The sequence below is a fragment of the Podarcis bocagei genome (assembly GCF_964188305.1).
Source record: "Podarcis bocagei genome assembly, chromosome: 9".
NCBI lineage: Eukaryota > Metazoa > Chordata > Lepidosauria > Squamata > Lacertidae > Podarcis > Podarcis bocagei.
Window position 1 is genome coordinate 71,637,532 of NC_138134.1, and position 25,067 is coordinate 71,662,598.

The 25,067-nt window shown below is 43.7% G+C and overlaps 2 protein-coding genes across 2 annotated transcripts in view; one reads left to right on the top strand and one right to left on the bottom strand.

Annotated features, from left to right (window-relative positions):
* The window catches only part of ADAMTS3 (ADAM metallopeptidase with thrombospondin type 1 motif 3), a 278,458-nt gene that overhangs the window by 96,237 nt on the left and 157,154 nt on the right, over positions 1–25,067 (bottom strand). The gene's annotated exons all lie outside the window — the stretch shown is intronic.
* On the top strand, positions 11,107–13,040 carry LOC308594856 (ferritin heavy chain A-like; the record flags this gene model as incomplete). The annotated part of the gene is made up of 4 exons (XM_081208298.1): positions 11,107–11,234; positions 11,821–11,967; positions 12,101–12,226; positions 12,885–13,040. Exons 1-4 carry the CDS (start codon positions 11,133–11,135, stop codon positions 13,038–13,040), a joined length of 531 nt encoding a protein of 176 aa, XP_081064424.1. The 5' UTR covers positions 11,107–11,132.

Below are 25,067 nucleotides of genomic sequence, written 5' to 3' on the forward strand. Positions count from 1 at the left end.
TGTAAGTGTGTGGTTTGCAAGGTTAAATCTTTCCCAGTGTGAAAGGGTTAATATATAGTTAGAGTGCATTACAGGTGCTGTAATAATATGCTTGAGTGATTTGCAAGCACATCCATCAAACACAAGGATTCTGAAAGGGCTGTCAGACAGTTTGGATCAGTAGAGCTCATTAAGAGCACGCTGATTTGGATTGGAAGGAGTGGTGCCTGTAAGTGACTAGCTGTGAAGCTTGGGAAAACTGGGCCGAACTTGTGAATCCATCACTAACATCAAGCTTGCCTCTGCATTCCTGCAAACTCATTCCTGTTTCTATGTCAGGAAATGAACGGCCTGCTATGGAGACACCAAATCTTCAGGATTCTCTTTTCCCCAAAAAAATTTTTTATTCATTTTATAACACAAATAAAGAACACAAACAAAAATCAAACGAACAGTACAAACAAATTCTTGTCATATCCTTATTTCTCTAAACATTGTTAAGTGGGCTTCCCCAGGTCCACCTATCTGATTTTCATTTTACTTCATCTTTAGCAGTTTACTTATATCATAGTTTCTAACCATCTTTTTTTATCACACTTAAAATAACTTCACATTTTATCACTTACAAATAATGCTATTTTAAAATACACTATCTTCTACTTCTAACCCTACAGCCTATATCCACTTCCAAAGCTATTCAAAGATTTAAATATTAACATATTTTTTTTTCAAATATTCCTTAAACTTCTTCCAGTCTAAATCTTCAAGATTCTCAAAAAGAATGGACCTTGTACGAAAGAAAGATTTGTACCCCACTCATCGGGAAAGGAGGCGCGTGACGTGACGAGCTGTAGGAGTGCGACCAAGTGTACTACCTCGCCCCTGCGATTGAGGAGGCTGGGGTCGCATGACGTAAGCATGCATGTGTCAGCTGACGTCACTCACACATGCTCCGGGATGTGCTGATGTGTCGTGCGCACACCCTGCAGCTTGGGCACATGATGTTAGCATGCCCTGTGTGCATGGTCACCATGGAATTTTGAGGGGGCCAGCCCCTCTCCTTGAAAATGCTTGGGGGTCCTAGGCCCCCTGTCCCCCCCCCCCCGATGTTGCCCCTAAGTGAAACCATCTCTGGGTTAATGCATCTTATTAATTTCCTTTCAAAAGAAGCTAACATCAAAGTAAAATTTACAGCATTTTTTTTAAAAAAGTCAGTAAATAAATAAATTAACAGAGGGCCTTCTCGGTAGTGGCGCTCGCCCTATGGAACGCCCTCCCAGCAGATATCAAGAAAATAAACAACTATCTGACTTTTAGAAGACTTCTGAAGGCAACCCTGTTTAGGGAAGTTTTGAATGTTTGATGCTTCATTGTGCTTTTAATATTCTGTTGGGAGCCGCCCTGAGTGCCTGGGGAAACCCAGCCAAATTGGCAGGGTATAAATAAATAAATAAATAAAAATTATTATTATTATTATTATTATTATTATTATTATTATTATTAATTATTATTATTATTATTATTTAATAAAATAACCAGTTAATACTACTAGGACAGGCATAGGCAAACTCGGCCCTCCAGATGTTTTGGGACTACAACTCCCATCAGGACCAGTGGTCAGGGATGATGGGAGTTGTAGTCCCAAAACACCTGGAGGGCTGAGTTTGCCTATGCCTGTACTAGGGGCTGCCGCCACTGCTCATCTCCCATCATCTCATGTAAAGAGGAATATTGCCTCTGACAGAGGAAGTAGAACATAGCCATTTTGGCTAGTAGCCATTGATCCTATCCTCCATTCATTTGTGCAATTATTTTAAAAGCCATCCAGGTTTGCGACCAGAAGGTTAATTCACAGGATCTCTACTTCCCCTCCTCACAGCTGGGAGAATGCCTCCTTAATGACCATTCATACAGAGACATGTGTATTTTGATTTTGGAGCTGCCTCGCATCAAGCAGTAACAAGCAACCTGCCTCTCACTTCCAGCTGAGCCTTTGCACATTAGCTTTGCTCGGCACACTCCCCCCTTGGGGAGCAGGCAATTTGCGCTGCAACAATTTTTTCCTCCATGCCGGCTTCTCAGTTTGCAGGGGCTCCAAGCAGTCAAATTGGTTTGAGCCATCACAGGTGCAAATGCAAACACTGACTGCCTCCCTCTAAGGGGAAAGGAGCCAGAGTGTGTCCCAAATTAAGCGGCAGGAACCAGTGTAGCCAGGGACCGGTAGGACCGGAAGAGAAGCAGGTGCATCACAGGGCATGTTAGCAATAAAAATCAGTGGCAAAATGCCCTTTTTGAATGCATGTTTCTTTTTATTTAAAGCACTACACTGAGTTTGCGAGCTGATTGCTCCCACTCACTCCCATTTGCTGATTGCCTTCATGCTTTTATATCTCTTTTTCAGATGTATTCCATGGCACACGAGTAAATAGTAGGAAGGGCAATCTGTAAAGGTATTGCATAATGCTAGGGTGGGAGTACTCATGCCCAGGGGCTGAATCATAGCTGTCAACTTTTCCCTTTTCTTGCAAGGAATCCTATTCGGAATAAGGGAAATTCCCTTTAAAAAAGGAAAACATTGACAGCTTTGGGCTGAATGTGGCCCTCCAGGCTTTTCTGTCTGGCCCCCAAGGCTCTCCCTGAACCCCGCCCTTCACTAGACCTGCTTCAGTCCCTCCTTGTTTTTTGTTTTTTTAATTCTATTTTATTAAGTTTCAACGTTTTTAACATATACAGTCAAGACGCAAATATTATGAAGGTAATGCTTATGCCTTTGCACTTCCCTCACCCCTTCCAAAAGAACTTGGGAACAATCCCTGCTGTGGCCTAATGTGCTGATATATTATAAGATGCATAACAGTAGGCAAAATTGCACACAAAAATGTATCTATTACTATAAAAGCAGAAAAAAATGAGAATTAAATTTCATGAGGACTACCCTCCTCTGGTGGTTCCCTCACTGCAAGAAGTGAGGTTACAGGGCACCAGGCAGAGGGTCTTCTCGGTAGTAGCGCCCTCCCTGAGGAACACCCTCCCATCAGATGTCAAGGACATAAAGAATTATACAACTTTTAGAAGACATCTGAAGGCAGCACTGTATGGGAAGGTTTTTTATGTTTGACATTTTACTGTTTCTGCATGTGCTGTAAGTCACCCAGAGTGACTGAAGAAACCCAGCCAGATGCGTGGGATAGAAATAATAAAATTATTATGATTAAACAAGATGTTAACTGAAGTGGCAACCTGGTGAACTGAAACCAAGAGGAACTAAAATTGATGGATTTGACCATTCCCACTTGTACCTGCCTGAGAAGCAAATTGATGTGCTATTTATTCTGCCAGAACATCATGAGAACATTAATATCTATTCTACAATCCATTTTTTTCTCCCCCACTTAGCCGATCCCTTCAATTAGGGGCACTGCTGGAAATTTAATTAAAATCTCTTTGAGGTGAGAGGGGGTGTCTGTTTCATTTTCCTACCAAGATGCTCTAATGAGCACTTCAAGATGTTGCCTCCTAGAGATTAGTTCTACTGCCCCTCTTCCTTTGCTTTACTAAGAAGTGAAAATAGATATTGATACAGAAGTGTTTAGCCACAGACTACTTAATGAGCAAAGGAGCCATGGTTAATTGTTGTGCAGATGTCTGTGGTGTCAAGTGTGCCATGAATCCCCACAGCAATGATAAAGGTAATGAAATGTGGGTTGGAAAGAAATGCAATCGGTCTTTCTTTGGAAAACAACAACACACAAAACCCCTCATAGGGTGAAATTCAATATAACTTTAAGTGGAGGGTGTGAGTGAGTGGAATGAGGCCTTCTTGTGCAACAGGGTTTTGCTCTTCGCCTGCATGCCACACAGTTTCCCCCTTGAACAAGAGGAGATCATTCCCCCCAGAGCTTGGCCAGAATGATAAAATGATGGGCACCAGCAGAGTTGTGTATTTATGTCCCAGCTTGCTGGCTTCCAGGGCGCATCACTTGGGCCATTTCGGGAGCTTATAACGTAGCAGGGGAACGACAGCGAACAATAAAAGCACACTGTGAAACAGTTGGCCGAGCCAGCAGAGTGAAATACGTCGACAGAGGCAGAGAGCATACTGTATTTGTCTTCGGTCAAAACATTTCCGTTAATCCGATTAGCAATATTTCACAGGATTATCTCTCTTCTCCGCCCCACCACTCTCCCCACACAACCCCACTGTGCCCTGACCTTTACATTAAGCCTGAGCAATCGGATATCGGAAGCATCTGCAAGATCTCTTGCTGCAGCGACAGTGACTAGGACTGGTCGCGTGGGAGACAGACAAATAACATCTGACAAAGTGATAATTCAATCCATTGCAGGTAAAAGGAGAGCAGCAAGGGAAATCAACTTCCCTTTCCCTCTGAGGCAAAGAGGCAGGGCCCCTTGGGTAAAAGGAAAGAAGAAAGGGAAGCCGTGGGTGGAATGTTATAGATGCAAATGCTTTTTCTGACAGGCAAGAACTCTATGCATCACCCTTGCTGCTCCCCATATTGTTATGATTTGTAGAAGTCAGTTGGCCCATAACGTGCTAGACATGGGCCCAACATTGTGTTGTTGTTATTGTTTTTTTAAAAAAAACTATCCTTTTTTGAGGTGCTCTCCAGGGAAAAAGGATGAGCTTAAAGCAGTATTCCTTCAGCCGCTGTACATTTGCCTGATCAACAAGTTGGATCCTCCTAACAGAGGGTCCATGTTGTGCTCGGCCCTAGAACTCTTACCCAACTGGCTTGGGGCGGGGCTTGCCCTGCTCCAAGCTGGTGGTGCCACAGTTATGCCACTGGCCTTTAGGCAATCAGCAGGGTGGCAAGGTTGGGGGTATTTATTTGGCAGCGTGACGTAGGGACCTCCTTTTGCTTCACGCTGCCAAGCACCCGCCCACCCACCCGTTAATTAGGTCGTGTTTGACCTTGCTTTGGACTTTGGTTGGTTGCCTGTTTTGGACCGGGGGCCGGGTAGAAATTTTTTCCAGTGTGGCAGATTGGCTGTGGCCACTTGGTTTTTGCCTACCTCTTAGCAATCATCACAACTTTGTAAGGTTTGGTGGTTAGGCATTAGTTTAGGGGAATGTGGGGAGGGGAGGTGCGGCCATCACCAGCCCCTTCAATTAATAGGGTATTCTGTTAAAGCAATCCGGGGGTCTGGATCTCGTCTGAAGCCCGGAGATGGGCTAGGGCCATGCCAGGACCCCTGGAAACCAATGTGCCTCTTTGTTTTCAGATAGTACATGGCTAGAAGAGGCTAAAAAGCCCGGGACACAAATTTGCACAGCCCTCTAGTGGTTATGGTGGCTCATTTACCAGAAGTAACATATTTAGTGTTAACTCTGGAAGTGTACACTCAATTCTAACCAAACTAAGCCTTCTAGATAGACCAGGATCTAGTTTGCCCAGGCATTTAATGGCTGAAAAACCACTGTTCTTTCATCTCCTGTCACAGAGGTGCTTGGCTGATCAGCTGCTGGGTGATGCATTTGGGGTTCGGTGCAGAATCAATACTGCATACCCCAAACACATGGCGCAAGGCACAGGAGAACGACTACATCTGGAGTCCCCAATGTGATGACTTAAGACACCCCTTTGGCACTCACCAAACCAACTTCCTAAGTTGTTTTTTGATGCATTTTGGGTCCTTTTGGGGTTGTGTAAGAGGGGACGCGGGTGGCGCTGTGGGTAAAAGCCTCAGCGCCTAGGGCTTGCCGATCGAAAGGTCGGCGGTTCGAATCCCCGCGGCGGGGTGCGCTCCCGCTGCTCGGTCCCAGCGCCTGCCAACCTAGCAGTTCGAAAGCACCCCTGGGTGCAAGTAGATAAATAGGGACCGCTTACCAGCGGGAAGGTAGACGGCGTTCCGTGTGCTGCGCTGGCTCGCCAGATGCAGCTTTGTCACGCTGGCCACATGACCCGGAAGTGTCTCCGGACAGCGCTGGCCCACGGCCTATAGAGTGAGATGGGCGCACAAACCCCAGAGTCTGTCAAGACTGGCCCGTTCGGGCAGGGGTACCTTTACCTTTACCTTTAAGAGGGGAGTTACCTGGGGTTTTTTGGGGAGGGGTAGGGTGCCTGTTTCTTTATCTGGGATTTTTTTTGGGGGGGGGGAGATGGGCATTGCAGTTATTTTACCTGTTTGGAAGTGGGGTTCTGGGCATCATGCGCTTCTCCCAGTCAGATGGGTATTTTGGGGATTCCCAGCAATTCTTCACATTTGCAAACGTGTCCCTGGATCCAAAAACGTTGGATAGCCCCTAACTGTGTGATGATGTCTTTCTCCAGCACCACATCATTCTGTGGAGCCTTTGGCACATGGGTAGGCACTTTGAAGCCTTTGGCACATGGGTAGGCAAACTAAGGCCTGGGGGCTGGATCCAGCCCAATCGCCTTCTCAATCCGGCCCGCGGACAGTCCAGGAATCAGCATGTTTTTACATGAGTAGAATGTGTCCTTTTATTTAAAATGCATCTCTGGGTTATTTGTGGGGCATAGGAATTTGTTCATTCCCCCCCTCAAAATATAGTCTGACCCCCCACAAGGTCTGAGGGACAGTGGACTGCCCCCCTACTGAAAAAGTTTGCTGACCCCTGCGTTGGCACATCTAGAAGTCTGAAAGTTGCAGTTGTGCTTAAGTTGCTGACAGCAATTTCTACAAGCAACATAAACGCATTAAAAGTTCATCTGAGCATAGGGAAACTATCTCCTCCTCTCCCTCCCCGCACCCACCCCCTTCCAGCATTTTTAATTTATGTGTTTCCCCAACAATAAATTCCAATTTCAGTTTGAAAGGCTGCATGTAATGTAAAGATACCGAACAATATTGCTTTGGGATGGTGCAACACAATTACTCTTCCTTCCTTTTCGTTATTATTTTTCTAAACTATTGATTTTACTGTACTTTCTTTGACTGTGTTGGTTTGTAATTATTATATTTTTTAAATTCAATAATTTAACTGTCTACCTACAACAAAGTTCTTTGACCACTTTGTTTTCTAGCTGGGCTCCTATGTCTTTAAGAAAACAGCTGGTGCAATTTCCCCCATCAACACACCCACATAGCTGGAAAGATTTCACTTGCAGAATTTCTGCTAATGCAACATCTGATGAAGTCACAGGTGAAAATTTCTGGAAGGCGATTCTGGCCATTACAGGAGTGCCAACTTGGCCCCGTGACCGTGGGTGCCTGGGGCTGTGGGTGCCATACAGCATGCATGGCCCTGGCACTGAAATTTTTGGGTATTCAGCCTCATTATGGGGAATTTTGTGGGTGCTCGGGCACACCGGGCCCCAGGGAGTTGGCACCTATGCTGGCCAATGTGAAGTTCAGTGAACACTGTGGAATTGATAAGCCCTATTGCCAATCGTATGTTCAATCTCTTTCAGTACAATCTATATCTATCTATCTGTTCAGAAGTAAATTCCAGTTTTTCAACGGGTTTACTCTCAGGTATAGCAGTGCTCTGCCTCCATGTTTGGAGACACTAATGCAGGCATCCCCAAACTCGGCCCTCCAGATGTTTTGGGACTACAACTCCCATCATCACTAGGTAACAGGACAAGTGGTCTGGGATAATAATAATAATAATAATAATAATAATAATAATAATAATAATAATAATAATAATAATAAATTTTATTTATATCCCGCCCTCCCCAGCCAAAGCCGGGCTCAGGGCGGCTAACAACAATCAAATAATCAGTCAAATAATCACACAATCTAAAAATATTTCATTATAAAAATTAATTAAATCAAATTGATGGCAACCAATTAAGCAGAATTATGTGCAGGTTGCCAGAGGAGGGAGTCAGGCTGCGCCCTGACCAAAGGCCTGGCGGAACAACTCTGTCTTGCAGGCCCTGCGGAAAGATGTCAGGTCCCGCAGGGCCCTAGTCTCTTGTGACAGAGCATTCCACCAGATTGGAGCCGCAGCCGAGAAGGCCCTGGCTCTAGTTGAGGCCAGCCTAACCTCTCTGAGGCCTGGGACCTTGAGGATGTTATTATTTGCAGACCGTAGGTTTCTCTGTGGGGCATACCAGGAGAGGCGGTCCCGTAGGTACGAGGGTCCTAGGCCGTATAGGGCTTTGAAGGTTAAAACCAGCACCTTAAACCTGATCCTATACTCCACCGGGAGCCAGTGCAGCTGGTATAGCACCGGGTGAATGTGATCTCGCAGCGAAGACCTCGTAAGGAGTCTCGCTGCAGCATTCTGCACCCGCTGGAGTTTCTGGGTCAGTCTCAAGGGCAGCCCCACGTAGAGCGAGTTACAATAATCCAGTCTGGAGGTGACCGTCGCATGGATCACAGTGGCTAGGTCAGGGCGAGAGAGATAAGGGGCCAACTGCTTAGCTTGGCGGAGATGGAAAAATGCCGCCTTTGTTATAGCTGTAATCTGCGCCTCCATAGAAAGGGAGGTATCGAAGATTACACCCAAACTCTTAACGGCCGGTGCTGGATGATGGGAATTGTAATCCCAAAACATCTGGAGGGCCGAGTTTGGGGATTCCTGAACTAACGATTTTGAATCCCAGTTGCTCCAGTTCACAGGAGAGTGCTCTTGCACTTGAATCCTGCTTGTGAGTTTCCCACAGGCATTTGACTGGTCACTGGCCTGATCCATCACGCTCTTTGCATGTTCTCATGCTCTTACAGTTTTATTAATGACACTTCTATCTCACTGTTCCTCTACAGAGGTATATATATTCAGATTTCCACACTTTATACTCACAATAACCCCATGAGGTAGGTTCACCTGAGACATTTTCTCCTAAATGCACCCATTGATCAGAATGGCATAGTGTGGAAGGAGAAGCCAGACAGGACCAACATAGGAGTAACCCATCCCTGGCATCAGATTTTGGGTACCAATAAAGGGCATCATTATTTTTACCACAATGCAGGGCTTTCTGGAAAGGCCAGTGATGTGCAGGATGTCATAAGCTAGTGCTGTGTCATAAGAACATAACAAGAGTCCTGTTGGATCAAGCCCATGACCCATCTAGTCCTGTTCTCATAGTGGGCAGCCAGATGCCTGTTGGAAACCCATAAGCATGACCCCATCACAAAACCATCACCCCAAGCAACTGGTATACGGAAGCATTACTGCTTCCATCCATAGAGGCACAGCATGGTGGCTAGTAGCCATTGATGGCTTTGTCCTCCATGTTTTTCTTTATTCCTCTTTTAAAGCCATCCAAGTTGGTAGTCATCATTGCCTTCCATAGTTTAACTGCATGAGGAAGGACTTCGTTTTATCTGTCCTGGATCTTCCAACATTCCTTTTCATTGGATGTTCATGAGTTCTAGAGTTGTCTCTGGTGCTTCAGTGAGAGATACAGAAATCTTGCTCAAACTTTCCGAGCACAATTCAAAGTGTTGGTGTTGACCTTTAAAGCCCTAAACAGCCTGTATACCCGAAGGAGTAATCTCCACTTCCACCGTCCAGCCTGGACACTGAGGTCCAGCTCCAAGGACCATCTGGCATGTCCCACATTTTGAGATGTGAGGCTACAGGGACCAAGGCAGAGGGCCTTCTTGGTAGTGGCGCCCACCCTGTGGAACACCGTCCCATTAGATATGAAACAGGCAAACAACTGTATGACTTTAAGACATCTGAAGGCAGTCCAGTTCAGGGAAGCTTTTAATGGCTGATCTTTTCTGTGTTTTTAATATTTTGTTGGGAGCTGCCCAGAGTGACTGGGGCAACCCAGGCAGATGGGCGGCATATAAATAATAAAATTGCTTTTGTTGCTGCTGCTGCTGCCGTTACTCTTCAAGTGCATGTTGAAACATTAAGAGGAAAACACAAGCCTGTCTATGTGTGCTTGTTCTATCTGTCACCTGACAATCCACTACCTCTGTGTGTGTGTGTGTGGGGGGAATAATACAAAATCCTAAAAGGGGGCTGCACCAATCCATGCATGGTGGTGTCACTTGTAGAGAATGGCGCTTTCACGGCTCATGTTCAATGGTAATCCACATGGGTGATGAATTGGTTTCCCCCTATCCTGTTCCTTTATTGATCTCTGGTTTTGGCAAGGATGCATAGCTGTCCACTTTTCCCTTTTCTTGCGAGGGATCCTATTTGGAATAAGGGAATTTCCCTTAAAAAAGGGGAAACGTTGACAGCTATGCAAGGATGGGGAACCTTTGACCCTCCAAATGTTGTTGGAGGGAACTCCAGTCTCCATCCGCCTAAGCTAGTGTGGCCAATAGACGGGGCGGTGGGAGCAGTAGTCCCACAACATCAGAAGGGCAACAGATTCCTCATCCCTGCATAAGAGGAAAGGTAATAATGCATGGGTTGCATGAATAAATTCCTATGTCCAAACCCCAGCATCTCCTGAATAGGCTAAGAAAGACTCCTGTTGTCCTCCAGATGTTGTTGGACTCCAGGAACATCTGGTGGGTGCCATGATAGCTACCCATGCTTTTGTCTCACTACACCACACTGGCCCTCAAGGCTGAGTACAATACTTTACCTTATGTATCTCTTACTGAATCTGAGGTTATGATGAATAATTGTAAAATTTGCACACACACCCCAGTTCGATTTTCTATATGCTCACCTTTCACTTGTGCGGGAGAATGAAGAAGGTGACAGATTTGCTCTTATGCATGAATTCACTCCCAGCTCTGCACATCTCTTCAAAGTTCATAGTCTAGTCCTATGCATGCCTACTCAGAAGCAAGTCCCATTGAGTTCAATTGAATTGTTCCTGTGTAGGCATGCCCTAGGATTGTGCTGTGAGTCTTTGCCCTTCCCTACAAATTCGTGCTTCTTCCTTAAACTCCTGCAGCTGTGATGGAAACAACCCACAAAGTAGTGCAAAAAAAACAAACTAATTAAGTATCCCCTCTCTCTCTCTTAAAAAAAGGGGGGGCAGAAAATGGTCAAATAAGACTTGATTACTAGGTGGAGCCCAAATTGTTATCAGCTGCTAGCTTTGTCCCATTCTGCTGAGTCATTCTCCCACCCCCAGAGCCAACTGGCATTTCTATTGGATGATTCTACTGCCAATCACAAACAAGTTACCTGCCCCAAATGGTATAAAAACCACTAGGGCTGCACGTTTTTCTACACCACCAGCAGTGTAGGGCTTGTAGTGTTGTTTGGTCTCAGTTTATTTTGCTAGGATACGGAGATGTCTTCTCAGGTGTGCCAGAACTTCCATGCTGACTGTGAAGCTACCTTGAACCAGCTGGTGAATCTGGAGTTGAATGCTAGCTATGTTTATCTGTCTATGGTAAGTGACTTTTGGCTATCTAATGGGAAGAACCTGGCTGCAACTTGTTTGTGTAATTTTAGATTTACCCCAGTCTTAGGTATGTTTGTTAAGCTTCAAGTCTCATGTAGCTTATTGGGTTGTGTGCAATAGGTGGGAGAATGTGCATCTGATAAACTGTAATAGTTACAGGGTTTGGAAGACCATGTCTTTCAACTCCAGACCTGTTAGAACCCTTAGTGAAATAACCATGCTGAATTGTTATAATTAGCATTCTGCACTGTAAGAATGTAGTTATTATGGTAACTAGGAAGCTTTTCCAGTACACTGGAGGGGGTTTTAGTTTGCTTTTACTACCTCTATGTGGAGGGTGCTTGTGGAGAAACTCAGGTCTGGGGGCTGAAGGTGGTCAACCAACTCTCTATCTGTACTACTGCTACAGTAGGCCATCTATTCAAGTAGTATCTTTTCAGATGTTGTGTCAATGCAAAGTGGAGAACAGTTAGTCCAAAATACATGGACACATCTGGGGTGGGAAGGGATATGCTTGCATATTGGCGACATGTCCTCATTTGACTATGACCTGTATTTTTCCTTCCCCTTCCAGTCCTACCACTTTGACCGGGACGATGTTGCCTTGTGTCACATGGCCAAGTTCCTGAAGGAGCAGTCCGAAGAAAAGTGGGAGCATGCAGACAAGTTCCTGAAATACCAGAACAAGAGAGGGGGGCGCATCTTGCTGAAGGACCTCAAGGTAAGTGAACGTGGAAGATCTTTAGCTGGGCTTCATTTGGGAGGAGTGTGTGTGTTGTGATTTGATGGTGCTGTTTGCATGTAGCAAGACACAGGCTGGTGTTCTGAGTCTCTGTGTTTGATTTTTGGCACAGAAGCCAGAGAAGGACGAGTGGGGCAACAGCTTGGATGCCCTGCAGTCGGCCCTGCAGCTGGAGAAAAGGATGAACCAGGCCTTGCTGGATCTTCACAAGCTGGCAACAGAGAAGGGAGACCCTCATGTAAGTTCTCAACAATGCTACATTCTCCAGGAGCCTCGTGCTTCATAGAATCATAGAATCATAGAGTTGGAAGAGACCACAAGGGCCATCGAGTCCAACCCCCTGCCAAGCAGGAAACACCATCAGAGCACTCCTGACATATGGTTGTCAAGCCTCTGCTTAAAGACCTCCAAAGAAGGAGACTCTAGGTTTAGGAGGGTTAGTTAGCTCTGAGCTACCTGTAAAAATGCCCATCCCATCCCACGTGCAAGGTTTGTTTCCTTCCATAAAACCAGTACCAATGCCTAGTATATCTTTAATTTCTCTGTGGCATTCAAAAACTGGAAGGGTGTAGCCTTGTTGTAGCCCTTCCATGGTTTGACACAATTGGTGGCTGTTGGTTTTGGTTTAGCTTATCTAGAGAAAGTTAAAGCTACATGCCTTATTCCCCTTGTGACCCAGTTCTTAAACAAGATGTATACAAAAGTTTTAATCCACTGGTAGGAAATCTGTGACCCTCCAGATGTGGTAGGATTGCAGCTATCACAAACTCTAATCACTGTTCAGGCAGGCTGGTTTGATCTGAAATCCAACATCTGGAGGGTGGCAGATTGTCTTTGTCCATAGCTTATGGTGAATAATATGTGCAGTTGACCAGTGCTTGTCTTTCACCTTTCAGCTGTGTGACTTCCTGGAGTCTGAGTTCCTGGAGGAAGAGGTGAAGGTCATCAAGCAGCTGGGAGACCACCTCACGAACCTGAGGCGCCTGGGACTGCCCCAGCATGGCACAGGGGAGTACCTGTTTGACAAGCTCAGTTTGAAGAGCAGCAGCTGAATCCTCTCATCACTTTAGAAACAGAGAAAAGTCAAGTTTGTTTAGTGTAATGTTCAAGAATAAAATAAATTATTGGCATGAATCTGTAGTAGTGTGCTGTTCTTGTTCTCTTTGGCAAAATGGAGTGGGACAACCCAAATGCACTCAGGCCAGGGCGGGATCTGAAGGTACACAAGGTCTGGGTCTGGTACTTGGATAGGCAGCTACTTCAGAACCACATATGATGCCTTGGTTTCTAGGACGGAAAAGAGGTTGGATATAAATGTGAAGAAATTACACTTACTGCCCTGTAGCCTCCTTGAAGATTTTATGGGTGGCCTAAAAATGCATATGAACCATAGACATTTGGTTGGTCAGATAACTAGGGGCTGGACTAAATGGGCCTTGGGTCTGGTTCAGAAGGTCTCTCAAGTTCTTAAGCCACCTTGAGATTGGAAACTTCGATAGTAGTTGCATAAGATACTGAGAAATTTCATGGCGCAGCCAGCACACTTCAGTTCTCTTGTTTGCCTGAAGCAGTCTCCCCAATCAATCAGTGTTGCGTTGTTTTAGAAAACTAATGAACTTGCAGAATAAACCCAGTTGGTATTTACAGAATGCTTTATCCTCTACCCAAGAGTACTTACTCTCCATGAGAATATTCCCTTCGGAAGGCTAAATATTTAAATGTAGAAATACAAAAAGAAAATGGCACACATTCCCCATGCATCCTTTTACTGACAAGCTCATCACTTCAAGTTAAAAACAACTTAGCCCATGAGCAAAATGTTCCAGGAGCAGTTCAAAGCTCCCTTTGAAGCTTTGCTGTGGCATTCAAAGTTTTCTTTTAAACTTCGCCCTCCGATTATTGTTACCGGTTGGTCACTTCTGTCCTTCCTGGGTGTCTATGAATGGTAGTTTCCATCTGACTTTGAGAGCAAGAAAATAGAGTTGGACAGGATGATGTGTCTCCAGTTAACAATTTCCCACTGCAATATGGAGCAATTGATTGCTTGTGGGAAATGCTGATAGGCCATCGAGTTCCACACTGCATTAGCAAGAACGTCTGTAAATAGGAACTAGGTGGATTGATTTCCATGCCAGCAGGGCTAATCGCCTCCAAAGTGCAGCTCCTTTCCTTGATGTGGAAGGAAACTATATTATAGGAAGGGGCCTTACACCAAGTCAGATCATTGCTCTACCAAGCTCAGTGTTGTATACACCAAGCGGCAGCATCTCTCCAGGGTTTCAGGCATGAGGTGTCTCCCAGCCCTGCCTGGAGATGTTGCCAACTGAACCTAGGACCTTCTGCATGCAAAACAGGATCTCTACCACTGAGCTCGTTTCCAGTTCTTTCACGCAGTTGCTGCAGAACGTGCTTGGGATCCATGGTAGAACATCTGCTTGGTATGGAGAAGACTCGTGGTGGTGGTGGTGGAGGTGGTCCACGAGGGCAAATGGAGCACTGCTTCATCAGCCTCAGTCTGCTCACAGCCAGCTCCCACCCACCTGCCTCCACCCTCATATATTCCAACAGCTTATTTGTAGGATTCCTTTAGGGTAGCCTGATGGCAGGCAACTGTTAGGATATTTCCATTCCACCTTAAAAGGGAGCAGGCTTTGTGAGTCACAGAGTCTGTGCATGTCCTGTTCACAGGATGTTTATGTTTCCTATTGCTTTCGTCTTTCTCTGTTCGGAGACACTGACGCAGGCAGTCATGTCTTTCTTTGTTCTGATCAACGCTGAATAAAACTTCTAAATAATGCTCTCCTGAGTGCAACTTTTGGCTGTGCATTATCTGCTGACAGAGTGTGCATGAGCTCTAGATGTTGGGCTACTTTCTAGAAACTCATGTCACTAATTGCTGATACTGCGTGCCTACGGGAGTTCGATGGATCATCCGGCAGACGGCTTGGGGCCATGATGGACTTTATCTCCCTGGCAGTATCCCAACAGCAACTCCCCACTTACACAGGGGTTATATTTCAGGCACTGGGTGCTCAGCATTGTGGACCTCATTCAGTGGTCCTTCCCTGTTGGAATTCAGGTGGTTGACGATCTTTCGATTTTGCCAGGCACTATTAGGAAGTTTTCTCTTCTGCAATGAATTTCATCCATGATATGCTTCTTTTGCCATCCTGACATACACCACGAAAAACCTGGGTGATATAGAAAGCTGAAATTATTATATTACATTATTAATTAATTAATTAATTAATTAATTTAATAATACCCCACCCATCTGTCTGGGTTGGCCCAGCCACTCTAGGCAGCTTGCAACATATATAAAAACAGTATACAACATTTTTTTTTTTTAAAAAAAACCACAATCCTTATACAGGGCTGCCTTCAGACATCTTCTAAAGGTTGTATATTTACTTATCTCCTTGGCTCGGGGGTCGCATAGCTCCATACCCTCCAACATTTCTCCTATGAAAATAGGGATGTTCTAAGGAAAAGTGCGCCATTCCAGGATCAAATCCGCAATTGGGATGCCTTCTGTAAATCGAGGTCAGTCCCAAGAAAATGGGGATACATGGGGGGTCTGCATGTCCAGGGAGCGCTAGGAGATATCCTTGTCTGAAGCCCTGGAGAACTGCTTCCTGTCAGTGTAGACAATACTGAGTTGGAAGGACCAGAGGTCTGACACAGAATTCCTATATCTCTGTGGCAACAAAATGCACATCTGTTATGTGAAACTGCCTTATCCTGGGCCAGATCATTTGTACTGCATCTGATTTGTATGCAGAAAACCCCAGGTTTGATCCCTAGCATCTCCTGGTGGGTCTGGGAATGTCTCCTACCTGGAACCCTGGAGAACCATGGACGATTGCTCTCTTGAACTAAGTGCCTTAGAAAATGGAGCTGTGAGGGTGCAGGTTGATGGTGCTTGAGTAAAAGACACCAGGAGAGACCACCAGATACCCACAGGCATGCTAGTCTTAGGGATGCGGGTGGTGCTGTGGACTCAACCATTGAGCCTCTTGGGCTTGCCAATCAGAGGGTCGGTGGTTTGAATCCCCACAATGGGGTGAGCTCCCATTGCTCTGTCCCAGCTCCTGCCAACCTAGCAGTTCATTTTTTTTTATAATAATTTTTATTACATTTTTTCCATTACAGATAGAACAAAGAAAAATAGAACAGAAGATAAAAAAAGAAAAAAGAAAAAACCAAACCATTTCAACAACTTATTTCCATTTTCTATCGAACTTCCCCACACCTCCCGCACAGTGCATTCTTAATAATAAATTTGACAACAAATTATAACCTTGTTTCATGTGTTTCTTTTGTTCTTTCAATTACAATTTAAGTTTAAATCTCTTATTTTCCATTTACTCTAAAAGCCGAACATATTATCATTTTTAACCATTTAAACTTTGAATCTTTCAATAATATTCTCCAATTTCATGTATAATCCACTCTCATTGCTGGGGCTAACCTTCCAAGTCATGCGGCATCTTAAAGTTCATATAACTTATAAAACTTTTGCAAATAGTCCTTAAATTTTTTCCAATCCTCCTCCATTGCTTCTTCTCCCAAGTCTCGGATCCTGGCGGTCATCTCAGCCAACTCCATGTAGTTCATCAATTGCGTCTGCCAATCTTCCAATGTGGGTAAATCTTGAGTCTTCCAATACTTAGCGATAAGAATTCTTGCTGCTGTGGTAGCATACATAAAAAACGTTCTATCCTTCTTTAACACCTTTTGGCCGACAATGCCCAAGAGGAAGGCCTCCGGTTTCTTAGGGAAGGTGTACCTAAACACCTTTTTTAACTCATTGTAGATCATTTCCCAGAAGGCCTTCACTCTTGGACAAGTCCACCAAAGATGAAAGAATGTCCCCTCAGCCTCCTCCAACCTAGCAGTTCAAAAGCACACCAGTGCAAGTACACAAATAGGTACCACTGCGGCAGGAAGGTAAATGGCATTTCCATGAGCTCTGCCTTCCATCATGGTGTTCCATTGTGCCAGAAGCGGTTTAGTCCTGCTGGCCACATGATCCAGAAAGCTGTCTGTGGACAAACACCGGCTCCCTCGGCCAGAAAGTAAGCGCCACAACCCCATAGTCGCCTTTGACTGGACAGCTGAGGCTCCAATACTTTGGCCACATCATGAGAAGAGAAGACTCCCTGGAAAAGACCCTGATGCTGGGAAAGATGGAGGGCACAAGGAGAAGGGGACGACAGAGGACGAGATGGTGGGACAGTGTTCTCAAAGCTACGAACATGAGTTTGACAAAACTGTGGGAGGCAGTGGAAGACAGGAGTGCCTGGTGTGCTCTGGTCCATGGGGTCATGAAGAGTCAGACACAACTAAATGACTAAACAACAGCAACAAACCGTCCAGGGGTCCTTTACCTTTTACCTTTACCTAGTCTTAGTAAGGTCTTTGTAGCACTGGACCTTTGATTCATCTCTTGATTAGCTTAAGGATAGGCTGAGATATCAAATAGCTGGACCAGCCAGCAAAATGCTCCTGTAAAATTTACAAGCCGAACACAAAAGCACGCCCCCCTCGACAAAACCTAGTCCCCTGAAAGATGCAGGGAAGCTCTGCATGCCTGGTTTGAGTCAGATCTATATAACTTGCCTCAGGAAATCTGGAATCAATTCCATCTCCAGCTTTCAGCAAATATTGGAGAAAGTCTCTTTGCCTGGATACCAGGTCTCCTGCTTTTTGCCTACAGCAGATACGTTTTCTAAGTTTAATTCTGCTTATTAACAAAGACATTTAGATGGATACTTGGCGCAGTTTTAGAGAGTCAGACTCTGCCTTTCTATCCATTCCTTGGCGTATTCCCCACTTTCACTCTTATATGAGAAAATGTTTTAGAATTAAAACAACCATGCTGTTGAAGAATTTCTTAAAAAAAATATTAACTTTTTAATAGGACAACTGTTTTGAGTACAGTGGTACCTCTGGTTACGAGCTTAATTCGTTCTGGAGGTCCGTTCTTAAGCTGAAACCATTCTTATCTTGAGGCGTGCTTTCTCTAATGGCGCTTCCTGCTGCGCGCACCTCTGGCGCACAACTTCCGCTTGTATCCTGGGGCAAAGTTCACAACCAGGAGCAACTACTTCCAGATTAGCGGAGCTCGTAACCCAAAGTGTGCGTAACCAGAAGCATTCGTAATCAGAGGTACCACTGTACAGGGAATTTTAAAAAATGCAATCCAAGAATAGGGCTGTCAAAGAATTCAGACATAAAACAGGAACGGCAGCAGAAGTTGCTGTCATTCACTTATTCACTTGTAAATTATTATTATTATTATTATTATTATTATTATTGGAAGTTTTTTAAATGTTTGATGTTTTATTGTGTTTTTAATATTCTGTTGGGAGCCGCCCAGAGTGTCTGGGGAAACCCAGCCTGATGGGTGGGGTATAAATAAATTGCTGTTGTTGTTGTTCTTGTTGTTTTTATCTGTCTGGACATCAGTCCAGCAAATTTGATTGGTATTTGCTGTTCTTGCTTTTAGCCCACAAATTATATATAATTGATTGTGGTATATGTAATTGATTATGGTTTTCTTCTTCCCCATTTGCATTGTGTTTCCTTTGCATTGTCATGAATGGGGTGGAATAACAATAACATACTTAATGTGCATAATGGATTTCACAAGTTATATCATTTTGCCAGTGGGGACAGCAGGGGTTGGACTAGATGACCCTTGGGGTCCCTTCCAACTTCTACGAGTCTATGAATAATGTAATTTTTGCTAGAAGATGAAGTGCAGTTGAATGAAAGCAATGCTGCATGTGACAAATACAGGGCAGAACAGCCTTATCTCACTGTGTGTGAGCATACCAGCCAGTCAACACACCTGCCTCTGACTGTTGGGCCAAGCTGGGAAATCTTATCCAATGAGGATGTCATTTTAGGGTGTACCATTTTAAGGAGCAAAACTTGATATTTGCAAATTTCTTCAGTGAGCGGTCTTAAATATATATTTTTGAGTGTGAGGAATTCTAATCTGCCATTATTTTTTTGTGATTGGATAACATTTAGCTGGGTAAGTGTGCTTTTGAAGAAGCAAATAAACTGCTTTCAGGAAACCAAAGACTTGTGATTTTATCTGCTGAAAATGTCAGATAATGCTAAACAACAACAACAAATATTAAGATATACTATGACTGCAAGTACTTGGCAATCATTTTTAATGATTTCTGTGCAATTTTGCAGACCTTTTACTTACCAAGCAAAACCAAATCATACTGTATTCACTTAACCAAAATATATTTTGAATTCCCAAGTCATGTTACACCTTTTTAGCGCCCCTCATTTTTGGAACTGGAAAGTTGAAAACATGCCCTAATAACCACAGCACCTTGGGAAGGGCCACGCCTCAGTTGCAAAGCATTTCCTTTGAATGCAGAAGGATCAATCCCTGCTATCTCTAGGTAGCACTGAAACTGACCCCTGTCTAATCCCCTGGAGAGCTACTGCCACACAGTGTAGACCAAGGTTTCCCAAACTTGGGTCTCCAGCTGGTTTTTGGACTACAATTCCCATCATCCCAGACCACTGGTCCTGCTAGCTAGAGCCGATGGGAGTTGTAGTCTGTAGAGTCATCACACCACTGCCTCATGCTTAGTGTGTAATCAATCCCAATCCCAAGATCTTCTGTGCTGTGCCAGGGCACAAATGTGTTCAATTTGTCTTTCTTCAGCTGAATTGTGGGTGTACAGGCCGAGAGAAAACAAGGCAATTATTTCCTTTAGAATTATTTCTGGTCCAACACCAGCAGCTATGCCTAATTAGAAACTGGCTTGTATTTCAGCCTGCAGGTGAGCCCAGTTATCTTCCATCTCCAGGTTCTTGGCTCCAAAAACTATATATTTAGATAAGTGCTTTGTCAAATATCTCTTTTCTATCTCTCTTGCCCCCTCCACAAATCATTCTCCACCATTTAGTGAGAAGCAAGTTTGGAGCCCAACAAGGGCCAAATGGAGAGGGCAGAAATATATGAGATTCTCAAGGGCGAGAATCAACCCTCAATTTACATTACTTTCAAGATAGTTGAGAGGTTTTAGCTGGTACCTTTTTGTATGACCATAAAGGAGACCAATAGATTCTAAATATTATTTTCTGTTGTATTTGTCTTAATTTAAGATCCATTGATACCTCTGGTATCAAGGCTAAAATACTTTCCCACTGTCTGGGTAGCATTGGAGAGGCCTCTCTGAAACATATGCTTGTACAGTGTTCTGTGCTTAACTAAATTCTGGGAGAAAGTGCTGGTCTGCATAACTATGACTGTGCAAAAAAAGTTAAATCTTTCAGCAGAGAATATTCTTTTGAACTATATACCTATTGTATGGAAACTAACAATAGGGTGACAAAAATGGATTCTGCGTTCCACTGTCAAACAGCTCTTCCCGTTAGAAAGTTTTTCCTGACGTTTGGTCATAATCTCCTTTCTTGCAAGTTGAAGCCATTGGTTTGGGTCCTAGCTTCTGGAGCGGGAGAAAACAATCAGATCACAGCATTCCAATAACTGTTTTACGATTCCTGGGCAGATCAGAACCCATAATTTCCTGTATTATACCCAACATTTTTGACCAAAATTGCCTGCAGCTCCAGGTCCTTTTATACCTCAAGCAGTACAGAGCTTTGACTATAAGTTATGTGGCATTAGATACTATTGAAATATAACTTTGAAATAGTTTTCTTTTAGATCTGCCTTTAGTAATACCACTAAAACGTTTTTGAACAGCTAGTCCCAGTCTTCTTCTATGATTGATTTAAGTTCAGAAGGTCTTATTCCCATTTTTTCTTGAATAGGAGAGAAGTGTGTGTGTGTGTGTGTGTGTGTGTGTGTGTGTGTGTGTGTGTGTGCGTGCAATTACTTTTCCTTTATCAGATTTTTCATGTTAAACAGCAATTGTTCATCTGGGGAAAAAAATATGTTTAATTTCCATTGTTCAATTGAAACAAAATAATGAAACGATGCGCTTGATTTGTTACTTCTTTGGCACCTTCATAGGATATATTGTGACTTTGCTCATACTATCTTCCCCAATTGAGTCCTTTCCAGATATCCTTGTTGATAGTCTGTCATCTTTGCGTTGTTATACCGCCATTTATTTTTTATTTTAAGATTTAAGCTAAAGGGGATAAAGTTGAAGTTAGCTTTGGAGAACAATTACCCCAAACCTTTAGTATTGATTTAGTGGAGGAAAGTAGATAATTTACAAGCTTCTTTGGTTTGAACCAAAGTCATTCCCATAATTGAGACTTGTACAATTCTGTTTCTCAGTTGAGTATATGGCATGCAACCATTACACAAAATAAAAGCATAAAAATAAAACAACAATAAACACTCATTAACAAAATTGTGTCAAATTGTATATACCACAATCATTACAGATATGAAATGATGCACATAGTCTAATGTGTATTGCTTAGATTGGTGACAATGAGCAAAACGTATTTTGTAACAATAGCAGTTAGAATTTATAGACATTTATAGGAAGGGGAGAGGAACAGGGTGATGGGGAAACAATTAAAATACATTTCATGCATGCCAGACGATGTTGTAAACTGTGGGTACTGTTCGACTATATGCCTCATTATTTGTGTAATCAATAAAGTCACACCGACTACATTAATATTGTTGTGTTCTTTTTGGCCTGTGGTTGCTTTTAAAGACTTGTGCTTTTCTGCTGATAGCACTTGATTATGGTTCCTTCCAAACGATTCTAATGTCGCTGCTATTTTTGAGGCCTTATAAGATCTCTTTATAACTCCCACTCCATAAAGCATATTTTCTGATTTAGATTTTTGTTAGCTGTTCTGCTCTGACCATATTTTTCCTCTTATCGTTTTCTACAATTGTGGAAATTTAACTGATGGAAATGTTGACATCAGGAATAATATGTTTGGGGGCCACTGTTTTCCCCTCATCTATGATAGCTGGAGTTTCCTCCACTTTTACAGAACTAAGCTCTTAATAATCATTTAAGATAGCGTTCTTTTATTGTTTGTAGGTTGGGATGCTGCCACAAGCCCAGATAGCTTATAGATGTGCTTTATTATCGTGACCCTTAAGCATTTCTGTATCTGTTGTTTATTCTGGTTGATCATGAAACATTTCAATTTTGTGTCTCAGGGCTGTTTGAAAACCCTTTGCCAGTGGCCGTGTCTTGTTCCTTTAGACCTTCAGAAATCCAAGGTTTAAGGAGCAGAGCAGGCTACTTCAAAGCACAGAGCTGGGAGGGATAAGTCATTTTCATTGCATGGAAACAGCTTCCTCCTCTTTGAACAAAGTATGCTCTCACTGCACATTAGCCTTGGCTCCAGGAGCAGAACAACTGGAAGCCCAATTTAAGCTAACCCTAACCCTTTGAAGCCCTGTTCTTACCTGTGAGTGTGAATTACTGTTAGGACCCTTATTAGTGAGGCCAATGTCACGTAAACAGGAATACAAGAACTAGTTAAAGGGGAAATGTATGGGCCCTATATTCTATATTATGCACTGCAATTGGATGAAAGGTAGTGAAGTACTGGAGTGGCAGAAGGTGGTTGAGCAGAGGATAAACAATTAAGACAATATATATTTGCCTATACAGTGGTACCTCTGGATGTGAACGGGATCCGTTCCGGAGCCCCGTTCGCATCCAGAATCGAACGCAACCCATGTCCGCATGTCTGCACATGCGAGGGTCGCGATTCGCCACTTCTGCGTGTGCGCGTGATGTCATTTTGACCATCTGCGCATGTGCAAGCAGAGAAACCCAGAAATAATGCACTCCATTACTTCTGGGTCGCCGCAGCGCACAACCTAAAAATACTTATCCCAAAGCTACTTCAACTGGAGGTATGACTGTACAGTGGTACCTCGGGTTACAGATGCTTCAGGTTACAGACTCCACTAACCCAGAAATAGTACCTCAGGTTAAGAACTTTGCTTCAGGATGAGAACAGAAATCGTGTGGTGGCAGCATGAGGCCCCATTAGCTAAAGTGGTACCTCAGGTTAAGAAGAGTTTCAGGTTAAGAACGGACCTCCAGAACGAATTAAGTTCTTAACCTGAGGTACTGCTGTATAGTGTGTGCCCTGATGAAAATGTTCTTGCAGACTCTTTGAACTCTGCCTGGTAATGCATTACTGAATGAAGTCTGAAATTTGGTGTGAGCCTCTGTACTTGAGAAATTCCACTCCTGCACTTGACATATATGGTGTGTGCAGCTTTCACCAAACTGCCTTGTTGGCTGAATGGCGAGGCCTGGAGAGCCACGTTTGGCCTGTGGGTCAGGGGTCTCTCACCCTGTCCTAGAAAAACATACCCTCCAACATTTCTGGTGGGGTATGACTAGCTTGCAGCAGTTTTACTGCTCCCATTTTGTTCAGAGTATATCTCTCTCTCATTTTTAAAATAATAATAATAAGTGTTTATCTTTCCAGGTCCGGTATGTTTGCATCTTAGCGCTCATTTAACTCACACAATTTCAACAGGCTGGTTGAAATCCCACAAGTTAAGTGCAAACAAGGCAGAGAGCTTAAAAACTCTTTTCGCACTGGGAAAACTCAGCACAAGAAGAGCTTTTAAGCTATCTGCCTTGCTTGGGGCTCAAGGGCTCAGCTCTGCAAGGCTAGGTGTGTTTGCACATGCTTGGTTCCAAGGGAGCGCTTTGAGTATACATGCTTTTACATATACATCATCCCTGGAATGTAAGCCCTATGCAAGATGTGGTTGTGCTTTAAAACAGGATAAACAAAACAAACAAAAACAAAACAAAACAGGATAAACAAAATTGTCTGGAGTCCCCCCCCCCACCCTGTGCAGAATAGTTGCAGAGGAAAACTACAGAAATGATATGTTCCATCTTCAGTTAAATTTTAAAGGAATGTATCTATCCACAGTCTACCGCAAATTGTAGGAGTTCTGAATCCATGTTCTTTCATGGCACCATTCCAAAGAAAATCAAAGCATCTCATTTGAAAGGCACTTGTCTTTGTACTGGTTCTGTGTCCCCGCATCCTGTCAGTTCATTTGTCCATCAGAGCAATGTCCCATATTTGCACCAACCACATATCAAATTATGTCTGTATTCAGAGTCCTGCAATTCTTCATCATGGTAAGTTAAGTTGCAGTCATTAAATGTGTTATGAGTTATTTAGCAGTATTATCTTCAAAGGGTACTTCTTTACAGCCCATTCAAAGGTACCAAGCCTTTTCGGGAGTCAGTCTGCCGCTACCATGGACAATATCTGCACCTGCACCATTTTTCAATTAAGCATCTCCATCCACATTCTACCGCATCTATCACAAGTGCCCCCTCCCTTTTGAAACGCACAATTAGAATTGGATTGGAGCAACTTGCATTTAAAGCATGGGTAGGCAAACTAAGGCCCGGGGGTTGGATCCAGCCCAATCGCCTTCTCAACCTGGCCCGCGGATGGTCCAGGAATCAGCATGTTTTTACATAAGTAGAATGTGTCCTTTTATTTAAAATGCATCTCTGGGTTATTTGTGAGGCCTGCCTGGTGTTTTTACATGCGTAGAATGTGTGCTTTTATTTAAAATGCATCTCTGGGTTATTTGTGGGGCATAGGAATTCATTCAATTTTTTCTTCTTCAAAATATAGTCTGCCCCCCCCCAACAGGGTCTGAGGGATAGTGGACCAGCCCCCTGCTGAAAAAGTTTGCTGACCCCTGATTAAAGTATAAGGAGGAGATTTGCAGGAGAATACCAATTCAAGGAGATTATACCAGAGATGGTCTTACCCAAGCTTGCAGTTCAGATGCTAAGCTGGACAACTGGCGTGCCAAATACTGTCCAGTTACATTTATAACTATCTTTTCACTGCTCTCGATCAACAAGGCAGATGGCATTTGTGAGTTGTTTTTCCCTTGCGTCTTCTCCAGTTCACATGCACCTTAATCAATCAAAATAACCGATTACAGACCATGCAGCCAGCACCACTTCAAAATCACAAGCCAAGATGCCTGTCCTGTCATTTTTGCAATAGTATATAATAGGACTGCCACTCAGGCTCCCAGCCTAATGTTGCCTGCTTTCTTTGCTTGTTTGGGGCGGTAT